Raw genomic sequence first — 21,343 nt, 5'->3', positions numbered from 1 at the left:
ATATTATATAGTTTAAACATAGAAACATCTTTCTACTTATAGGGCATGTTATATTATATAGTTTAGCTTGAAAGATAGAAACATCTTTCTACTTATAGGGCATGTTATATTATATAGTTTATAGGGCATGTTATATTATATAGTTTATGGGGCATGTTATATTATATAGTTTATAGGGCATGTTATATTATATAGTTTAGCTTGAAACATAGAAACATCTTTCTACTTATAGGGCATGTTATATTATATAGTTTAGCTTGAAACATAGAAACATCTTTCTACTTATAGGGCATGTTATATTATATAGTTTAGCTTGAAACATAGAAACATCTTTCTACTTTATAGGGCATGTTATATTATATAGTTTAGCTTGAAACATAGAAACATCTTTCTACTTATAGGGCATGTTATATTATATAGTTTAGCTTGAAACATAGAAACATCTTTCTACTTATAGGGCATGTTATATTATATAGTTTAGCTTGAAACATAGAAACATCTTTCTACTTATAGGGCATGTTATATTATATAGTTTAGCTTGAAACATAGAAACATCTTTCTACTTATAGGGCATGTTATATTATATAGTTTATAGGGCATGTTATATTATATAGTTTATGGGGCATGTTATATATATAGTTTATAGGCTTGAAACATAGAAACATCTTTCTACTTATAGGGCATGTTATATTATATAGTTTAGCATGTTATATTATATAGTTTAGCCTGTTAAACATAGAAACATCTTTCTACTTATAGGGCATGTTATATTACATAGGGCATTTATAGGGCATGTTACATTATATAGGGCATGTTATATTGAAACATAGAAACTAGTACTTATAGGGCATGTTATATTATATAGTTTATAGGGCATGTTATATTGAAACATAGCATATAGGGCATAGAAACATCTTTCTATATATTATATAGTTTATATATGTTATATTATATATTTTAGCTTCTTTCTAACATAGAAACATCTTATATTACTTATAGGGCATGTTATATTATATAGTTTATAGGGCATGTTATATTATATAGTTTATAGGGCATGGCATGTTATATTATATAGTTTATAGGGCATGTTATATTATATAGTTTAGCTTGAAACATAGAAATATCTTTCTACTTATAGGGCATGTTATATTATATAGTTTATAGGGCATGTTATATATATAGTTTAGCCTATAGTTTATAGGGCATGTTATATTATATAGTTTATGGGGCATGTTATATTAATACATAGGGCATGTTATATTATATATGTTATATTATATAGTTTAGCTTGATAGAAACATCTTGAAACATAGAAACTTTATAGCATCTTTCTACTTATAGGGCATGTTATATTATATAGTTTATAGTTTAGTTAAACATAGAAACATTACATAGGGCATGTTAACTTGTTTATAGGGCAACATTTGTTATGACTACACATTATACAATCCCTAAACATGGGAGTTGTAGCCCTGCAACCAGTGACACCTTCCCAACCCGTTATCTCCGACACACAGCATGCTTCCTTCATCAACTCATATCTTCAATGTTTGGAATCTGACATTTTCCCAACAATATGCTGTGGCTACTAAAACGTTACAAGTTCTAAACAAAGACTCTGTATCCATAGCAACGTCCATTCTTCACATGACAAAGAAAACCACTGTGACATGACACACATGTATATAGTCTCACTACGCTAGCATCCTGCTGAACTAGAGCCAAGTCGTTACTAGGAACATCCACTGCCGGCTAATGCTATTTATAACTCCATGACATCCAATACACAATGCTGGACACCACACAGACTTGAATAAGATGGTGGTTTCATACACAGGCATATGGATCTGCTAATTAAAGAGATCCACACAATACTCTCTGTCACAATGTCAGTGATTTAACATGGAAGATAATTAGGTGTAAATAATGTGGAAAAGATGACAGCATATCAATAAGTTGTTCTGATACTGAGCTCTTATGTTATTATCCTGTAACCATGGTGACACGTGTCATTCTGGCAGAAGGTGGATAACGGGGAAACTCAGTGAACCGTTCAGAACAAAGTGTGACGGAATTTGAGCGGGTGAGGGGAGGTTTGTGTGGGTCCATACATATAGGACGATTTCATTTAATTCTGTTAAATGTTTGTAGGGGGCAAGATGGGGAGGTTTAGGAGAGACTGAGCACATTGAAGTAACCTGTGTTATGTTATGGTGCTGACAGGCCAAACTTGGGATTCAAACACAAGAGTCAGCATATCCTGTCAAGACAGTGTCTGCAACACTGCAGTGGGCGACATGATGCCATGCCGCCAGCTGGATCATCAATCTGAACATGCATTAGGTGAGGGACTGTGCATGGTTTTACGTTGCTTTTAGCAATAGTCCTGCAATATCATGGTAGGGGACACCAGAAATGGACTTCATACATTGTACCCATGAGAAAAATCAAACCCAGGTCTTTGGCAAGACGAGCGAACACTTTAACCACTAGGCTACCCCATCGCCCCTAACATGCACTGGAACACCTTCTGTGTCCACCTTGTGCGTAGAAGGGAGAAGACAAACATGAGCTATAGAAGGTGTGTGTCCACCTTGTGCGTAGAAGGGAGAAGACAAACAGGAGCTATAGAAGGTGTGTATCCACCTTGTGCGTAGAAGGGAGAAGACAAACAGGAGCTATAGAAGGTGTGTGTCCACCTTGTGCGTAGAAGGGACAAGACAAACAGGAGCTATAGATGGTGTGTGTCCACCTTGTGTGTAGAAGGGAGAAGACAAACAGGAGCTATAGAATGTGTGTGTCCACCTTGTGCGTAGAAGGGAGAGGACAAACAGGTGCTACAGAAGGTGTGTGTCCACCTTGCGCGTAGAAGGGAGAAAACAAACAAGTGCTATTGAAGGTGTGTGTCCACCTTGTGCGTAGAAGGGAGAGGACGAATAGGTGCTATAGAATGTGTGTGTCCACCTTGTGCGTAGAAGGGAGAAAACAAACAGGTGCTATAGAATGTGTGTGTCCACCTTGTGTGTAGAAGGCAGAAAACAAACAGGTGCTATAGGAGGTGTGTATCCACCTTGTGCGTAGAAGGGAGAGGACAAACAGGAGCTATAGAAGGTGTCTGTCCACCTTGAGCGTAGAAGGGAGAAGACAAACAGGAGCTATAGAATTTGTGTCCACCTTGTGTGTAGAAGGGGGAGGACAAACAGGTGCTATAGAATGTGTGTCCACCTTGTGTGTAGAAGGGAGAGGACAAACAGGTGCTATAGAATGTGTGTCCACCTTGTGTGTAGAAGGGGGAGGACAAACAGGTGCTATAGAATGTGTGTCCACCTTGTGTGTAGAAGGGAGAGGACAAACAGGAGCTATAGAATTTGTGTCCACCTTGTGTGTAGAAGGGGGAGGACAAACAGGTGCTATAGATGGTGTGTGTCCACCTTGTGTGTAGAAGAGGAAGGACAAACAGGTGCTATAGATGGTGTGTGTCCACCTTGTGTGTAGAAGGGAGAGGACAAACAGGAACTATAGAATGTGTGTGTCCACCTTGTGTGTAGAAGGGAGAGGACAAACAGGAGCTATAGATGGTGTCTGTCCACCTTGTGTGTAGAAGGGAGAGGACAAACAGGAGCTATAGAAGGTGTCTGTCCACCTTGAGCGTAGAAGGGAGAAGACAAACAGGTGCTATAGATGGTGTGTGTCCACCTTGTGTGTAGAAGGGAGAGGACAAACAGGAGCTATAGAATTTGTGTCCACCTTGTGTGTAGAAGGGGGAGGACAAACAGGTGCTATAGATGGTGTGTGTCCACCTTGTGTGTAGAAGAGGAAGGACAAACAGGTGCTATAGATGGTGTGTGTCCACCTTGTGTGTAGAAGGGAGAGGACAAACAGGAACTATAGAATGTGTGTGTCCACCTTGTGTGTAGAAGGGAGAGGACAAACAGGAGCTATAGATGGTGTCTGTCCACCTTGTGTGTAGAAGGGAGAAGACAAACAGGTGCTATAGAAGGTGTGTGTCCACCTTGTGTGTAGAAGGGAGAGGACAAACAGGTGCTATAGAAGGTGTGTGTCCACCTTGAGTGTAGAAGGGAGAAGACAAACAGGAACTATAGAATGTGTGTCCACCTTGTGTGTAGAAGGGGAGGACAAACAGGTGCTATAGAAGGTGTGTGTCCACCTTGTGTGTAGAATAATTGAGATGGTGGTATTCTACATTATATCAAACAGAAACTCCCAAACGCATTATATGAATTGCTCATTTAGATCATGAAAATTTAGATTATCTTGAATTAACTTGTGTATCTGCTATCAATAACTATATCACACAACATATTACAATATGAGAGCAAGATCAGTGGGTATAATGTTTTACACAGGCAGCAGGTCATATTTGATAATTTGTACAAGACATATAACATAGAACTAAGAACAAGACCAGTGTGTACTGAACAAGATAGGAGACAGAACCATGAGGCAAACATGATATCACACGGCACACAGCAAACATTGACTTACGTCTTCCTCCTGCCAACATGGAAAAACAGCACAGTGTTAGAAACTCAACCAAAAAACATGATATTACAAGGACCTGTCATTACCGACCTCATTATCAATTTTTATCATGAAAATATTCATGAATTGTGAGATGATGCTGCATGTTTCAGCCACATCATCAGACTGTCATAGAGGTCCACTCTACAGGTCCGCTCTACAGGTCATAGAGGTCCACTCTACAGGTCCGCTCTACAGGTCAATGACAGGTCCACTCTACAGGTCCACTCTACAGGTCAATGACAGGTCCACTCTACAGGTCCACTCTACATATCAATGACAGGTCCACTCTACAGGTCAATGACAGGTCCACTCTACAGGTCCACTCTACAGGTCAATGACAGGTCCACTCTACAGGTCAATGACAGGTCCACTCTACAGGTCAATGACAGGTCCACTCTACAGGTCAATGACAGGTCTACTCTACAGGTCAATGACAGGTCCACTCTACAGGTTAATGACAGGTCCACTCTACCTATCAATGACAGGTCCACTCTACAGATCAATGACAGGTCCACTCCACAGGTCAATAACAGATCCATTTTACAGGTCCACTCTACAGGTCAATGACAGATCCATTTTACAGGTCCACTCTACAGGTCAATGACAGGTCCACTCTACAGGTCAATGACAGGTCCACTCTACAGGTCCACTCCACAGGTCAATGACAGGACCACTCTCCAGATCAATGACAGGTCCACTCTACAGGTCAATGACAGCTCCACTCTACAGATCAATGACAGGTCCACTCTACATATCAATGACAGGTGAAGGCTCTGACAGTCCACTCTACAGGTCAATGACAGGTCCACTCTACATATCAATGACAGGTCCACTCTACAGGTCAATGACAGGTCCACTCTACAGGTCAATGACAGGTCCACTCTACAGGTCAGAGGTCCACTCTGACAGGTCCACTCTACATGTCTCTCACAGGTCCACTCTACAGGTCAATGACAGGTCCACTCTACAGGTCAATGACAGGTCCACTCTACAGGTCAATGACAGGTCCACTCTACAGGTCAATGAGAGGTTCACTCTACAGGTCAATGACACGTCACTCTACAGGTCAATGACAGGTCCACTCTACAGGTCAATTCTCTACAGGTCCACTCTACAGGTCAACAGGTCCACTCTACAGGTCAATGACAGGTCCACTCTACAGGTCAATGACAGGTCCACTCTACAGGTCAATGACAGGTCCACTCTACAGGTCAATGACAGGTCCACTCTACAGGTCAATGAGGTCCACTCTCCACTCTACAGGTCAATACAGAGGTCCACTCTACAGGTCAATGACAGGTCCACTCTACAGGTACAGACAGGTCCACTCTACAGGTCAATCCACTCTACAGGTCAATGACAGGTCCACTCTACAGGTCAATGACAGGTCCACTCTACAGGTCAATGACAGGTCCACTCTACAGGTCAATGATAGGTCCACTCTCTAGGTCAATGACAGGTCAGTGACAGGTCCACTCTACAGGTCAATGAGAGGTCCACTCTACAGGTCAATGACAGGTCCACTCTTACAGGTCAATGACAGGTCCACTCTACAGGTCAATGACAGGTCCACTCTACAGGTCAACAAGAGGTCCACTCTACAGGTCAGTGACAGGTCCACTCTACAGGTCAATGACCGGTCCACTCCTACAGGTCAATGATAGGTCACTCTACAGGTCAAGATCAATGACAGGTCCACTCTACAGGTCAGTGACAGGTCCACTCTACAGGTCAATGACAGGTCCACTCTACAGGTCAATGATAGGTCCACTCTACAGGTCAATGACAGGTCCACTCTACAGGTCAATGACAGGTCCACTCTACAGGTCAATGACAGGTCCACTCTACAGGTCAATGACAGGTCCACTCTACAGGTCAATGACAGGTCCACTCTACAGGTCAATGACAGGTCCACTCTACAGGTCAACTCTAAGGTCCACTCTACAGGTCAATGACAGGTCCACTCTACAGGTCAATGACAGGTCCACTCTACAGGTCAATGATAGGTCCACTCTACAGGTCAACAAGAGGTCCACTCTACAGGTCAATGACAGGTCCACTCTACAGGTCAATGACAGGTCCACTCTACAGGTCAATGATAGGTCCACTCTACAGGTCAACAAGAGGTCCACTCTACAGGTCAATGACAGGTCCACTCTACAGGTCAATGACAGGTCCACTCTACAGGTCAATGACAGGTCCACTCTACAGGTCAATGAGAGGTCCACTCTACAGGTCAATGACAGGTCCACTCTACAGGTCAATGACAGGTCCACTCTACAGGTCAATGATAGGTCCACTCTACTGGTCAGTGACAGGTCCACTCTACAGGTCAGTGATAGGTCCACTCTACAGGTCAACAAGAGGTCCACTCTACAGGTCAGTGACAGGTCCACTCTACAGGTCAGTGATAGGTCCACTCTACAGGTCAACAAGAGGTCCACTCTACAGGTCAGTGACAGGTCCACTCTATAGGTCATCATAAATGAAAGCTAAGTTAGTAGACACAGATGATCAAGTCTTATACTGAAGAGAATCCTAGCTAATCCAGCGTTCCGTGGAAATTCATATTAGTAAAAGCAAGTCAGTAAAATTCTACATTTCTACAGTTAAGATTCAGTTAAAGATAAGAAAATATTATCTACATGAACAAACACGTGAATCTTCTTGATATCCTTTCCTAAAAGAGATGAATAATCTGAGCTTTTATGTGGAAACTAGTACCAAGGACAGGCCAGTATGTCCATCAGTGACGGGTTATCTCAAGTTGCAGTGGTTCCGACATTGACTTGAGGATGTAAGTGTGAGGTTGATGTGTTGTACACTTGGAGTCTGCTTACCTGATATGGGTTGGTAGGTTTGACATTGACCTTGATGTCAGGACGCCCATCGAATGCAACGTTGACCTTGACGTCTCCCGCTTCCCTGAACGATTGAACCTTCAGCTGTGCAACACAGAGACAGACAGTGAGTGAATGAGTGAGGAGTTTTATCAGCAGAAGCAAAGAAGTCTGCAAACTACTGCATGAATACACAAGAGTTTACCATTCCACTGCGTTGCGATGACACAATATGAGTCAAGATGACAAGAAAGACATAATACCTATTGTCCGCCCCCTGTCTCCTGGCTACTTACATTTCCTCGAGCCCAGAGACTGTGGGGTTGCATATACTTACTGTTCCTCAGAGCCCAGAGACTGTGGGGGTTGCATATACTTACTGTTCCTCAGAGCCCAGAGACTGTGGGGGTTGCATATACTTACTGTTCCTCAGAGCCCAGAGACTGTGGGGGTTGCATATACTTACTGTTCCTCAGAGCCCAGAGACTGTGGGGGTTGCATATACTTACTGTTCCTCAGAGCCCAGAGACTGTGGGGGTTGCATATACTTACTGTTCCTCAGAGCCCAGAGACTGTGGGGGTTGCATATACTTACTGTTCCTCAGAGCCCAGAGACTGTAGGGGATGCATTTCTTACTGTTCCTCAGAGCCCAGAGACTGTGGGGTTGCATATACTTACTGTTCCTCAGAGCCCAGAGACTGTGGGGTTGCATATACTTACTGTTCCTCAGAGCCCAGAGACTGTGGGGGTGCATATACTTACTGTTCCTCAGAGCCCAGAGACTGTGGGGGTTGCATATACTTACTGTTCCTCAGAGCCCAGAGACTGTGGGGGTTGCATATACTTACTGTTCCTCAGAGCCCAGAGACTGTAGGGGATGCATTTCTTACTGTTCCTCAGAGCCCAGAGACTGTGGGGGTTGCATATACTTACTGTTCCTCAGAGCCCAAAGACTGTGGGGGTTGCATATACTTACTGTTCCTCAGAGCCCTGTTGAGGAGTTTTATCAGCAGAAGCAAAGAAGTCTGCAAACTACTGCATGAATACACAAGAGTTTACCATTCCGATGCGTTGCGATGACACAATATGAGTCAAGATGACAAGAAAGACATAATACCTATTGTCCGCCCCTGTCTCCTGGCTACTTACATTTCCTCACTGGGGGTTGCCTTACTGTTCCTCAGAGCCCAGAGACTGTGGGGAGTTGCATATACTTACTGTTCCTCAGAGCCCAGAGACTGTGGGGGTTGCATATACTTACTGTTCCTCAGAGCCCAGAGACTGTGGGGGTTGCATATACTTACTGTTCCTCAGAGCCCAGAGACTGTGGGGGTTGCATATACTTACTGTTCCTCAGAGCCCAGAGACTGTGGGGTTGCATATACTTACTGTTCCTCAGAGCCCAGAGACTGTGGGGATTGCATATACTTACTGTTCCTCAGAGCCCAGAGACTGTGGGGTTGCATATACTTACTGTTCCTCAGAGCCCAGAGACTGTGGGAGTTGCATATACTTACTGTTCCTCAGAGCCCAGAGACTGTGGGGGTTGCATATACTTACTGTTCCTCAGAGCCCAGAGACTGTAGGGGATGCATTTCTTACTGTTCCTCAGAGCCCAGAGACTGTGGGAGTTGCATATACTTACTGTTCCCTCAGAGCCCAGAGACTGTGGGGTTGCATATACTTACTGTTCCTCAGAGCCCAGAGACTGTGGGGATGCATTTCTTACTGTTCCTCAGAGCCCAGAGACTGTGGGAGTTGCATATACTTACTGTTCCTCAGAGCCCAGAGACTGTGGGAGTTGCATATACTTACTGTTCCTCAGAGCCCAGAGACTGTGGGGGTTGCATATACTTACTGTTCCTCAGAGCCCAGAGACTGTAGGGGATGCATTTCTTACTGTTCCTCAGAGCCCAGAGACTGTGGGGTTGCATATACTTACTGTTCCTCAGAGCCCAGAGACTGTGGGGATTGCATATACTTACTGTTCCTCAGAGCCCAGAGACTGTGGGGGTTGCATATACTTACTGTTCCTCAGAGCCCAGAGACTGTGGGGGATGCATATACTTACTGTTCCTCAGAGCCCAGAGACTGTGGGGGTTGCATATACTTACTGTTCCTCAGAGCCCAGAGACTGTGGGGGTTGCATATACTTACTGTTCCTCAGAGCCCAGAGACTGTTGGGGATGCATATACTTACTGTTCCTCAGAGCCCAGAGACTGTGGGGGTTGCATATACTTCCTGTTCCTCAGAGCCCAGAGACTGTGGGGGTTGCATATACTTCCTGTTCCTCAGAGCCCAGAGACTGTGGGGGTTGCATATACTTACTGTTCCTCTGAGCCGGAAGACTGTGGCGGTGCAGTTGGTGAGCTTGACCCCTTCATGAGTTTGTTGAGAGCAGAAGATGACAAATGCCAGGTCCTTGGAATCGACACGAACATGGATGACCTGAAACAACACAGACCACACAATATTGTCAACACAGCCAACACAATATTGTCTACACAACCATCACAATATTGTTAACACAACCATCACAATATTGTTAACACAACCATCACAATATTGTTAACACAGACCACACAATATTGTTAACACAGACCACACAATATTGTTAACACAGACCACACAATATTGTTAACACAGACCACACAATATTGTCTACACAACCATCACAATATTGTCTACATAGCCAACTTAATATTGTCAACATAGCCTACACAATATTGTGTACATAGCTAACTCAATATTGTCTCCATAGTTAACTCATTATTGTCTACATAGCCAACACAATATTGTCTACATAGCTAACTCAATATTGTCAACTCACAGCTGACATAATATTGTCAACACTGCCAACAAAAGATTGTCTACATAGCCAACACAATATTGTCTACATAGCCAGCACAATATGGTCTATATTAAATGCATAGAAGTGTACAACTGACCTATTCTTTGGTTTACTTATCTTAGAATATTTCGCTTTACAAAGAACAATCTACCAACTGTAATGTTTTCAACAGCAATGCCATTGTTTTCACTACACAATTAAACTTCATCAGTACTCCTAGGTGTTCCATCAATCATCACTAATAATTTGATCCTTACACCACCAACAGACAAGACTGAAACTACCAACATCAAGAGGAATAGTTTTATTATTAGGTTGCCATGGAAACGAAAGAAGGTCTGCTATTAGGGAAGTGTGAAGACTTTTGTTGCTAAGTCAATATTTCCCCTAAACCAGGAGGGGGAAGAAGCCAGAACAGATATCATCTTGTGATTTGCTGACAAAGTTACAAAAATATACCATAAAGGTTGCCATGGAAACACAAGAGCATATTGTTTCTAATTGCATAAACACATGGCAGAAAGTCAAAACATTTATACAAGTTTTCAAACAACTCTTTGAATTCCTCACAAGAAAATATACACCACCTGCCCAACAATAAACAGAGTGTTATAGTGTGTTCCCATCTGTCACAATGTTGTAGTGTGTTCCCATCTGTCACAATGTTGTAGTGTGTTCCCATCTGTCACAATGTTGTAGTGTGTTCCCATCTGTCACAATGTTGTAGTGTGTTCCCATCTGTCACAATGTTGTAGTGTGTTCCCATCTGTCACAATGTTGTAGTGTGTTCCCATCTGTCACAATGTTGTAGTGTGTTCCCATCTGTCACAATGTTGTAGTGTGTTCCCATCTGTCACAATGTTGTAGTGTGTTCCCATCTGTCACAATGTTGTAGTGTGTCTCATCTGTCACAATGTTGTAGTGTGTTCCCATCTGTCACATCTGTCATCTGTCAATGTTGTAGTGTGTTCCCATCTGTCACAATGTTGTAAATGTGTGTTCCATCTGTCACAATGTTGTAGTGTGTTCCCATCTGTCACAATGTTGTAATGTGTTCCCATCTGTCACAATGTTGTAGTGTGTTCCCATCTGTCACAATGTTGTAGTGTGTTCCCATCTGTCACAATGTTGTAGTGTGTTCCCATCTGTCACAATGTTGTAGTGTGTTCCCATCTGTCACAATGTTGTAGTGTGTTCCCATCTGTCACAATGTTGTAGTGTGTTCCCATCTGTCACAATGTTGTAATGTGTTCCCATCTGTCACAATGTTGTAGTGTGTTCCCATCTGTCACAATGTTGTAGTGTGTTCCCATCTGTCACAATGTTGTCACAATGTGTTCCCATCTGTCACAATGTTGTAATGTGTTCCCCATCTGTCACAATGTTGTAGTGTGTTCCCATCTGTCACAATGTTGTAGTGTGTTCCCATCTGTCACAATGTTGTAGTGTGTTCCCATCTGTCACAATGTTGTAAATGTGTTCCCATCTGTCACAATGTTGTAATGTGTCCCATCTGTCACAATGTCACAATGTTGTCACAATGTTGTAATGTGTTCCCATCTGTCACAATGTTGTAATGTGTTCCCATCTGTCACAATGTTGTAATGTGTGTTCCCATCTGTCACAATGTTGTAGTGTGTTCCCCATCTGTCACAATGTTGTAATGTGTTCCCATCTGTCACAATGTTGTAGTGTGTTCCCATCTGTCACAATGTTGAATGGGTGTTCCCATCTGTCACAATGTTGTAATGTGTTCCCATCTGTCACAATGTTGTAATGTGTTCCCATCTGTCACAATGTTGTAATGTGTTCCCATCTGTCACAATGTTGTAATGTGTTCCCATCTGTCACAATGTTGTAATGTGTTCCCATCTGTCACAATGTTGTAATGTGTTCCCATCTGTCACAATGTTGTAATGTGTTCCCATCTGTCACAATGTTGTAATGTGTTCCCATCTGTCACAATGTTGTAATGTTGTGTTCCCCATCTGTCACAATGTTGTAATGTGTTCCCATCTGTCACAATGTTGTAGTGTTCCCATCTGTCACAATGTTGTAATGTGTTCCCATCTGTCACAATGTTGTAATGTGTTCCCATCTGTCACAATGTTGTAATGTGTTCCCATCTGTCACAATGTTGTAATGTGTTCCCATCTGTCACAATGTTGTAATGTGTTCCCATCTGTCACAATGTTGTAATGTGTTCCCATCTGTCACAATGTTGTAATGTGTTCCCATCTGTCACAATGTTGTAGTGTGTTCCCATCTGTCACAATGTTGTAATGTGTTCCCATCTGTCACAATGTTGTAGTGTGTTCCCATCTGTCACAATGTTGTAATGTGTTCCCATCTGTCACAATGTTGTAGTGTTGTTGTAATGTGTTCCCATCTGTCACAATGTTGTAATGTTGTAGTGTGTTCCCATCTGTCACAATGTTGTAATGTGTTCCCATCTGTCACAATGTTGTTGTAGTGTTCCCATCTGTCACAATGTTGTAATGTGTGTTCCCATCTGTCACAATGTTGTAACGTGTTCCCATCTGTCACAATGTTAGTAATGTGTTCCCATCTGTCACAATGTTGTAATGTGTTCCCATCTGTCACAATGTTGTATCTGTGTGTTCCCATCTGTCACAATGTTGTAATGTGTGTCATCCATCTGTCATCTGTCAATGTTGTTCCCATCTGTCATGTGTTCCCCCATCTGTCACAATGTTGTAATGTGTTCCCATCTGTCACAATGTTGTAATGTGTTCCCATCTGTCACAATGTTGTAATGTGTTCCCATCTGTCACAATGTTGTAAATGTGTTCCCATCTGTCACAATGTTGTAATGTGTTCCCATCTGTCACAATGTTGTAATGTGTTCCCATCTGTCACAATGTTGTAAATGTGTGTGTTCCCATCTGTCACAATGTTGTAATGTGTTCCATCTGTCACAATGTTGTAATGTGTTCCCATCTGTCACAATGTTGTAATGTGTTCCCATCTGTCACAATGTTGTAATGTGTTCCCATCTGTCACAATGTTGTAATGTGTTCCCATCTGTCACAATGTTGTAATGTGTTCCCATCTGTCACAATGTTGTAGTGTGTTCCCATCTGTCACAATGTTGTATCTGTCACAATGTTGTAATGTGTTCCCATCTGTCACAATGTTGTAATGTGTTCCCATCTGTCACAATGTTGTAGTGTGTTCCCATCTGTCACAATGTTGTAATGTGTTCCCATCTGTCACAATGTTGTAATGTGTTCCCATCTGTCACAATGTTGTAATGTTGTCACAATGTTGTAATGTGTTCCATCTGTCACAATGTTGTAATGTGTTCCCATCTGTCACAATGTTGTAATGTGTTCCCATCTGTCACAATGTTGTAGTGTGTTCCCATCTGTCACAATGTTGTAATGTGTTCCCATCTGTCACAATGTTGTAATGTGTTCCCATCTGTCACAATGTTGTAATGTGTTCCCATCTGTCACAATGTTGTAATGTGTTCCCATCTGTCACAATGTTGTATCTGTGTGTTTCCATCCATCTGTCACAATGTTGTAATGTGTTCCCATCTGTCACAATGTTGTAACAATGTGTTGTGTTCCCATCTGTCTGTCACCCATCTGTCACAATGTTGTAATGTGTTCCCATCTGTCACAATGTTGTAATGTGTTCCCATCTGTCACAATGATGTAATGTGTTCCCATCTGTCACAATGTTGTAATGTGTTCCCATCTGTCACAATGTTGTATTGTGTTCCTATCTGTCACAATGTTGTAACATGTTCCCATCTGTCACAATGTTGTAATGTGTTCCCATCTGTCACAATGTTGTAATGTGTTCCATCTGTCACAATGTTGTAATGTGTTCCCATCTGTCACAATGTTGTAATGTGTTCCCATCTGTCACAATGTTGTAGTGTGTTCCCATCTGTCACAATGTTGTAGTGTGTTCCCATCTGTCACAATGTTGTAGTGTGTTCCCATCTGTCACAATGTTGTAATGTGTTCCCATCTGTCACAATGTTGTAATGTGTGTTCCCATCTGTCACAATGTTGTAATGTGTTCCCATCTGTCACAATGTTGTAACATGCTCCCATCTGTCACAATGTTGTAATGTGATCCCATCTGTCACAATGTTGTAGTGTGTTCCCATCTGTCACAATGTTGTAATGTGTTCCCATCTGTCACAATGTTGTAACATGCTCCCATCTGTCACAATGTTGTAGTGTGATCCCATCTGTCACAATGTTGTAATGTGTTCCCATCTGTCACAATGTTGTAATGTGTTCCCATCTGTCATGTTGTAATGTTGTAACAATGTTGTAATGTGATCCCATCTGTCACAATGTTGTAGTGTGATCCCATCTGTCACAATGTTGTAATGTGATACCATCTGTCACAATGTTGTAGTGTGTTCCCATCTGTCACATTGATGCAATGTGTTACAGTTATAGATTTGCTGGTTTAAGGGGATGTCAAGGTGAAGGTTATGGATAAACATGTTTCAAGTTAAGCCCCCTGTGATGAACCTGAGTCAACACCAACATAAAACTCAGATGGGAAGCAGGAGTATCAGCCACAACAGCCCATGTCATCACTGTTAGGGAACCTGTTGTTTTCTGAGGTAATAACGATAACAGACTGTGAAAAAAGTCACCTGCTGTGTGTATAGGTTATGACCTGACACAGCGTGGAGTTCTGTCAGACACGCTCCCAGCACGGATCTCGTCATCAGCGGTGATCTCTCTCGTGGGAGCTGTCATTCTTGGGAGAAAGCACTGTCTTCCACTTGCATGTCACCATGACCCAGGACAATATTTGGCCTTTATCACATGTACATTCTAAATATGTGGTTGAGTGGACATATATACTGTATGTTCAGTTTATACTGACATTTTGTATGCATGTATTTTCTAGATGCATGGTCTGGATGTAGGTTTCGGATGCAGGCTCCGCATATATGTTCTGGAGAAACCTACACACACTGTCGGTGTATTCTGTGTGATCTATCTGTACATTTTGTATGTAAGATTGACATGTACATCTTGTATGTAAGGTTGACATGTACATCTTGTATGTAAGGTTGACATGTACATTTTGTATGTAAGGTTGACATGTACATCTTGTATGCAAGACCTGTTTATACATTTAGTATGTAAGATCTATCTATCTATCTATCTATCTATCTATGGAAAAACTTATATAGCGCCATATCCAGAAATAAACTGCTCTGCAGCGCTTGAGACTCTGATGGAAAGTTAGTTGTATGCTTCACGGAAGTAATGAGTCTTTAGCTGTGATTTGAATGAGTCCAGGTCGTGGTTAGATCTCAGGTGTTGTGGGAGTTGATTCCACAAGTTTGGTCCGGCAATTTGAAAACAACCACTGGGGATGCGACACATTTTCTACATAAGATCTGTACATCTTATATGTGAGAACGCTATGTAATTTTGTATGTAAGATCTGTATGTACATTTTGTATGTGAGATCTGTATATACATTTTGTAAGATCTGTATGTACATTCTGTATGTAAGATTTGTGTCTACATTTTGTATGTAAGATTTGTGTCTACATTTTGTATGTAAGATTTGTATGTACATTTTGTATATAAGATCTGTATGTACATTTTGCATGTAAGATCTCTATGGACATTTCGCATGTAAGATCTGTATGAACATTTTGCATGGAAGATCTCTATGGACATTCCGTATGTGGGATCTGTATGTACATTTTGTATGTAGGATCTGTGTGTACATTTTGTATGTGGGATCTGTATGCACATTTTGTATGTATGAAGATTTGTATGTGGGGTCTATGGATATTTTGTATGTAGGATCTGTATACATTTTGTATGTGGGATCTGTATACATTTTGTATGTGGGATCTGTGTGGACATTTTGCATGTACATTTGTATGTATGTCAGATCTGTATGTACATTTTGTATGTAAGATTTGTGTCTACATTTTGTATTTATGATTTGTGTCTACATTTTGTATGTAAGATCTGTATGGATATTTTGTATGTAAGATTTGTATGTACATTTTGTATTTAAGATTTGTATGTACATTTTGTATGTAAGATCTGTATGGACATTTTGCATGTAAGATCTGTATGGACATTTTGCATGTAAGATCTGTATGAACATTTTGCATGGAAGATCTCTATGGACATTTTGCATCTAAGATCTGTGGAATCTGTAAGTGGAATCTGTATGTACATTTTGTATGTAGGATCTGTGTGTACATTTTGTATGTGGGATCTGTATGTACATTTTGTATGTATGAAGATTTTGTATTTGGGATCTGTATGCACATTTTGTATGTATGAAGATTTGTATGTGGGATCTGTATGTACATTTTGTATGTAGGATCTGTATACATTTTGTATGTGGGATCTGTATACATTTTGTATGTATGTACATTTTGTATTTAGGATATGTATGGACATTTTGTATGCGGGATCTGTGTGGACATTTTACATGTACATTTGTATGTACATTTTGTATGCGGGATCTGTGTGGACATTTTGCATGTACATTTGTATGTACATTTTGTATGTGGGATCTGTATGTACATTTTGTATGTACGATCTGTATACATTTTGTATGTTGGATCTGTATACATTTTGTATGTATGTAATTTTGTATTTAGGATATGTATTGACATTTTGTATGCGGGATCTGTGTGGACATTTTGCATGTACATTTGTATGGACATTTTGTATGTACATTTTGTATGTAGGAATTGTATGTACATATTGTATGTATGAAGATTTTGTATTTAGGATCTGTATGCACATTTTGTATGTATGAAGATTTGTATGTGGGATCTGTATGGACATTTTGTATGTAGGATCTGTATACATTTTGTATGTGGGATCTGTATACATTTTGTATGTATGTACATTTTGTATTTAGGATATGTATGGACATTTTGTATGCGGGATCTGTGTGGACATTTTGCATGTACATTTGTATGTACATTTTGTATGTGGGATCTGTATGTACATTTTGTATGTAGGATCTGTATACATTTTTGCATGTATGTACATTTTGTATGCGGGATCTGTATGTACATTTTGTATGTAGGATCTGTATGTACATATTGTATGTATGTACATTTTGTATGTATGTACATTTTGTATCTTCCTACATTTTGTATGTGGGATCTGTATGTACATGTATGTGGGATGTGTATGTACATTTTATATGTAGGATCTGTATGTACATATTGTATGTATGTACATTTTGTATGTATGTACATTTTGTATCTTCGTACATTTTGTATGTAGGATCTGTATGTACATATTGTATGTATGTACATTTTGTATCTTCGTTCATTTTGTATGTGGGATCTGTATGGACATGTATGTGGGATGTGTATGTACATTTTGTATGTAGGATCTGTATGTACATATTGTATGTATGTACATTTTGTATGTATGTACATTTTGTATCTTCGTACATTTTGTATGTGGGATCTGTATGTACATGTATGTGGGATGTGTATGTACATTTTATATGTAGGATCTGTATGTACATATTGTATGTATGTACATTTTGTATGTATGTATATTTTGTAGGATGTGGGGATCTGTATGTACATGTCATGGATCTATATGTACATGTATGTATGTACATTTTGTATGTATGTACATTTTGTATCTTCGTACATTTTGTATGTGGGATCTGTACATTTTGTATGTACATTTGTATGTACATTTTGTATGTAGGATCTGTATGTACATTCTGCTGGATGTTCTGTATGAATGTTGTGATGGTGTCATCACACATAAACATCAGGAATATGAGTGGCAGTACGTCAGCCTTGTTTCAGTGATACTGAAGATACAGAGACTTACGAGGGCCAGGAACCTTTCATCAGACTACCTCATGCTTGAAATATACCACTTTCACGAGGTAAATTCCATTCATGGAAGTACCTTTAGAAACTTTACATCAATTAATTTTTTAAGTGAGCTACCCATTTATCACAGAGTACTAAATAATTGCAGCGGTGACACATTGGGAAACCCCATTCAAGACTTTGGGTTCACTCAGTACTATTTCTTTAAACAAATGCTTCCCCTTCAAACTACTTGTCAGCTGCGTACAAATCCAGAAAGCTGAGAATGTTTTATGTAACAAGTTTTATCTTGTACAAGTTCTCCATAATGAAGACTGCATGAGCCACTTCATAGTTTCGACCTTGAGGAGTTATTGGCCAGAACGGTGGTTGCCGCGGCAACATGCCAGGTGCAGATTGTCCAAGTTAACTATTTTCCTGCAAACTGCTCAACACAGTTGAAGATGGGCACTTCGTCTGGACCCTGGTGTTGAGAAAACACTGAGCATATGTTGACAGACAGAGGATGGAGATGAGACATGGAGATGAGACATGGAGATGAGACATGGCAAACATAGCAATGTGTGAGCGGAGTTGCTGCACTGTAGGTGTGTAGGAGAATGTGCATGGCGCTGCACTCGGTGTGATGCTGGCATCAGGAATATGTATCATGCTGGTACCAGCGAGTGTTTCAAGGTCGTCGAAGGAGGGGATGTTCGGTGATTAAGCTCACTGTAGGAGCAGACTTGGCTGGGGTTTGGTGTTTTCCCAGATGGATAAATAAAACTGATACTATCCATCAATACAGATGGATACAGATCACGCAGACTTCATGCTATCCATCAATCCAGATGGATACAGATCACTCAGACTTCATGCTATCCATCAATCCAGATGGATGCAGATCACTTAAAATTCATGCTATCCATCAATCCAGATGGATACAGATCACTCAGACTTCATGCTATCCATCAATACAGATGGATACAGATCACTCAGACTTCATCCTATCCATCAATACAGATGGATACAGATCACTCAGACTTCATGCTATCCATCAATACAGATGGATGCAGATCACTCAGACTTCATGCTATCCATCAATCCAGATGGATACAGATCACGCCAGACTTCATGCTATCCATCAATCCAGATGGATCACAGATCACTGGATTCATGCTATATCCATCAATACAGATGGATGCAGATCACGAGACTTCATGCTATCCATCAATCCAGATGGATACAGATCACTCAGACTTCATGCTATCCATCAATACAGATGGATGCAGATCACTCAGACTTCATCCTATCCATCAATACAGATGGATGCAGATCACTCAGACTTCATGCTATCCATCAATCCAGATGGATACAGATCACGCAGACTTCATGCTATCCATCAATACAGATGGATACAGATCACTCAGACTTCATGCTATCCATCAATCCAGATGGATGCAGATCACTCAGACTTCATCCTATCCATCAATCCAGATGGATGCAGATCACTCAGACTTCATCCTATCCATCAATCCAGATGGATACAGATCACTTAGACTTCATGCTATCCATCAATCCAGATGGATACAGATCACTCAGACTTCATGCTATCCATCAATACAGATGGATGCAGATCACTCAGACTTCATGCTATCCATCAATACAGATGGATACAGATCACTCAGACTTCATGCTATCCATCAATCCAGATGGATACAGATCACTCAGACTTCATGCTATCCATCAATACAGATGGATACAGATCACTCAGACTTCATCCTATCCATCAATCCAGATGGATGCAGATCACTCAGACTTCATCCTATCCATCAATCCAGATGGATGCAGATCACTTAAAATTCATGCTATCCATCAATCCAGATGGATACAGATCACTCAGACTTCATGCTATCCATCAATACAGATGGATACAGATCACGCAGACTTCATGCTATCCATCAATACAGATGGATGCAGATCACTCAGACTTCATGCTATCCATCAATACAGATGGATACAGATCACTCAGACTTCATGCTATCCATCAATACAGATGGATACAGATCACTCAGAATCTTCATGCTATCCATCAATACAGATGGATACAGATCTTCATCTAGACTTCATGCTATCCATCAATACATCAATACAGGATGCAGATCCTCAGACTTCATGCTATCCATCAATACAGATGGATACAGATCACTCAGACTTCATGCTATCCATCAATACAGATGGATACAGATCACTCAGACTTCATGCTATCCATCAATACAGATGGATGCAGATCACTCAGACTTCATGCTATCCATCAATCAGATGGATCAATACAGATCTCAGACTTCATGCTATCCATCAATACAGATGGATACAGATCACTCAGACTTCATGCTATCCATCAATCCAGATGGATACAGATCACTCAGACTTCATGCTATCCATCAATACAGATGGATACAGATCACTCAGACTTCATGCTATCCATCAATACAGATGGATACAGATCACTCAGACTTCATGCTATCCATCAATACAGATGGATACAGATCACTCAGACTTCATGCTATCCATCAATACAGATGGATGCAGATCACTCAGACTTCATGCTATCCATCAATACAGATGGATACAGATCACTCAGATTCATGCTAGATCAATACAGATGGATACATCACTTCATGCTGCTATCCATCAATACAGATGGATACAGATCCTCGAACTTCATGCTATCCATCAATACAGATGGATACAGATCCTCAGACTTCATGCTATCCATCAATACAGATGGATACAGATCACTCAGACTTCATGCTATCCATCAATACAGATGGATACAGATCACTCAGACTTCATGCTATCCATCAATACAGATGGATACACTTCATGCTATCCATCAATACAGATGGATACAGATCCTCAGACTTCATGCTATCCATCAATACAGATGGATAGATCACTCAGACTTCATGCTTTAATCATCAATACATCCTCATGCTATCCAGATGGATACACTTCATGCTATCCATCAATACAGATGGATACAGATCACTCAGACTTCATGCTATCCATCAATACAGATGGATACAGATCACTCAGACTTCATGCTATCCATCAATACAGATGGATACAGATCACTCAGACTTCATGCTATCCATCAATACAGATGGATACAGATCACTCAGACTTCATGCTATCCATCAAACTGGCACTTCATCATGATCAGAAGGTGTGACACAGGCTGATGACTAGACTAACGCTTAGT

The 21,343-nt window shown here is 40.9% G+C and overlaps 1 protein-coding gene across 1 annotated transcript in view; it reads right to left on the bottom strand.

Moving 5' to 3' along the window:
* The window catches only part of LOC124263671 (phospholipid transfer protein C2CD2L-like), a 106,391-nt gene that overhangs the window by 38,618 nt on the left and 46,430 nt on the right, over window positions 1-21,343 (bottom strand). Inside the window, exons 3-6 of the mRNA XM_046698329.1 lie at window positions 9,716-9,835; window positions 7,329-7,490; window positions 5,183-5,244; window positions 4,507-4,515 (exon numbers count right to left, since the gene is read on the bottom strand). Coding sequence (XP_046554285.1) covers window positions 4,507-4,515; window positions 5,183-5,244; window positions 7,329-7,490; window positions 9,716-9,835 — 353 coding nt within the window. The remainder of the gene's footprint in view (window positions 1-4,506; window positions 4,516-5,182; window positions 5,245-7,328; window positions 7,491-9,715; window positions 9,836-21,343) is intronic.

The sequence above is a fragment of the Haliotis rubra genome, unplaced genomic scaffold (genome assembly GCF_003918875.1).
Source record: "Haliotis rubra isolate DU_JTF1 unplaced genomic scaffold, ASM391887v1 Scf893, whole genome shotgun sequence".
NCBI lineage: Eukaryota > Metazoa > Mollusca > Gastropoda > Lepetellida > Haliotidae > Haliotis > Haliotis rubra.
The sequence above is the reverse complement of the archived record's forward strand: the minus strand, read 5'-3'. Positions and strand labels throughout refer to the sequence as shown.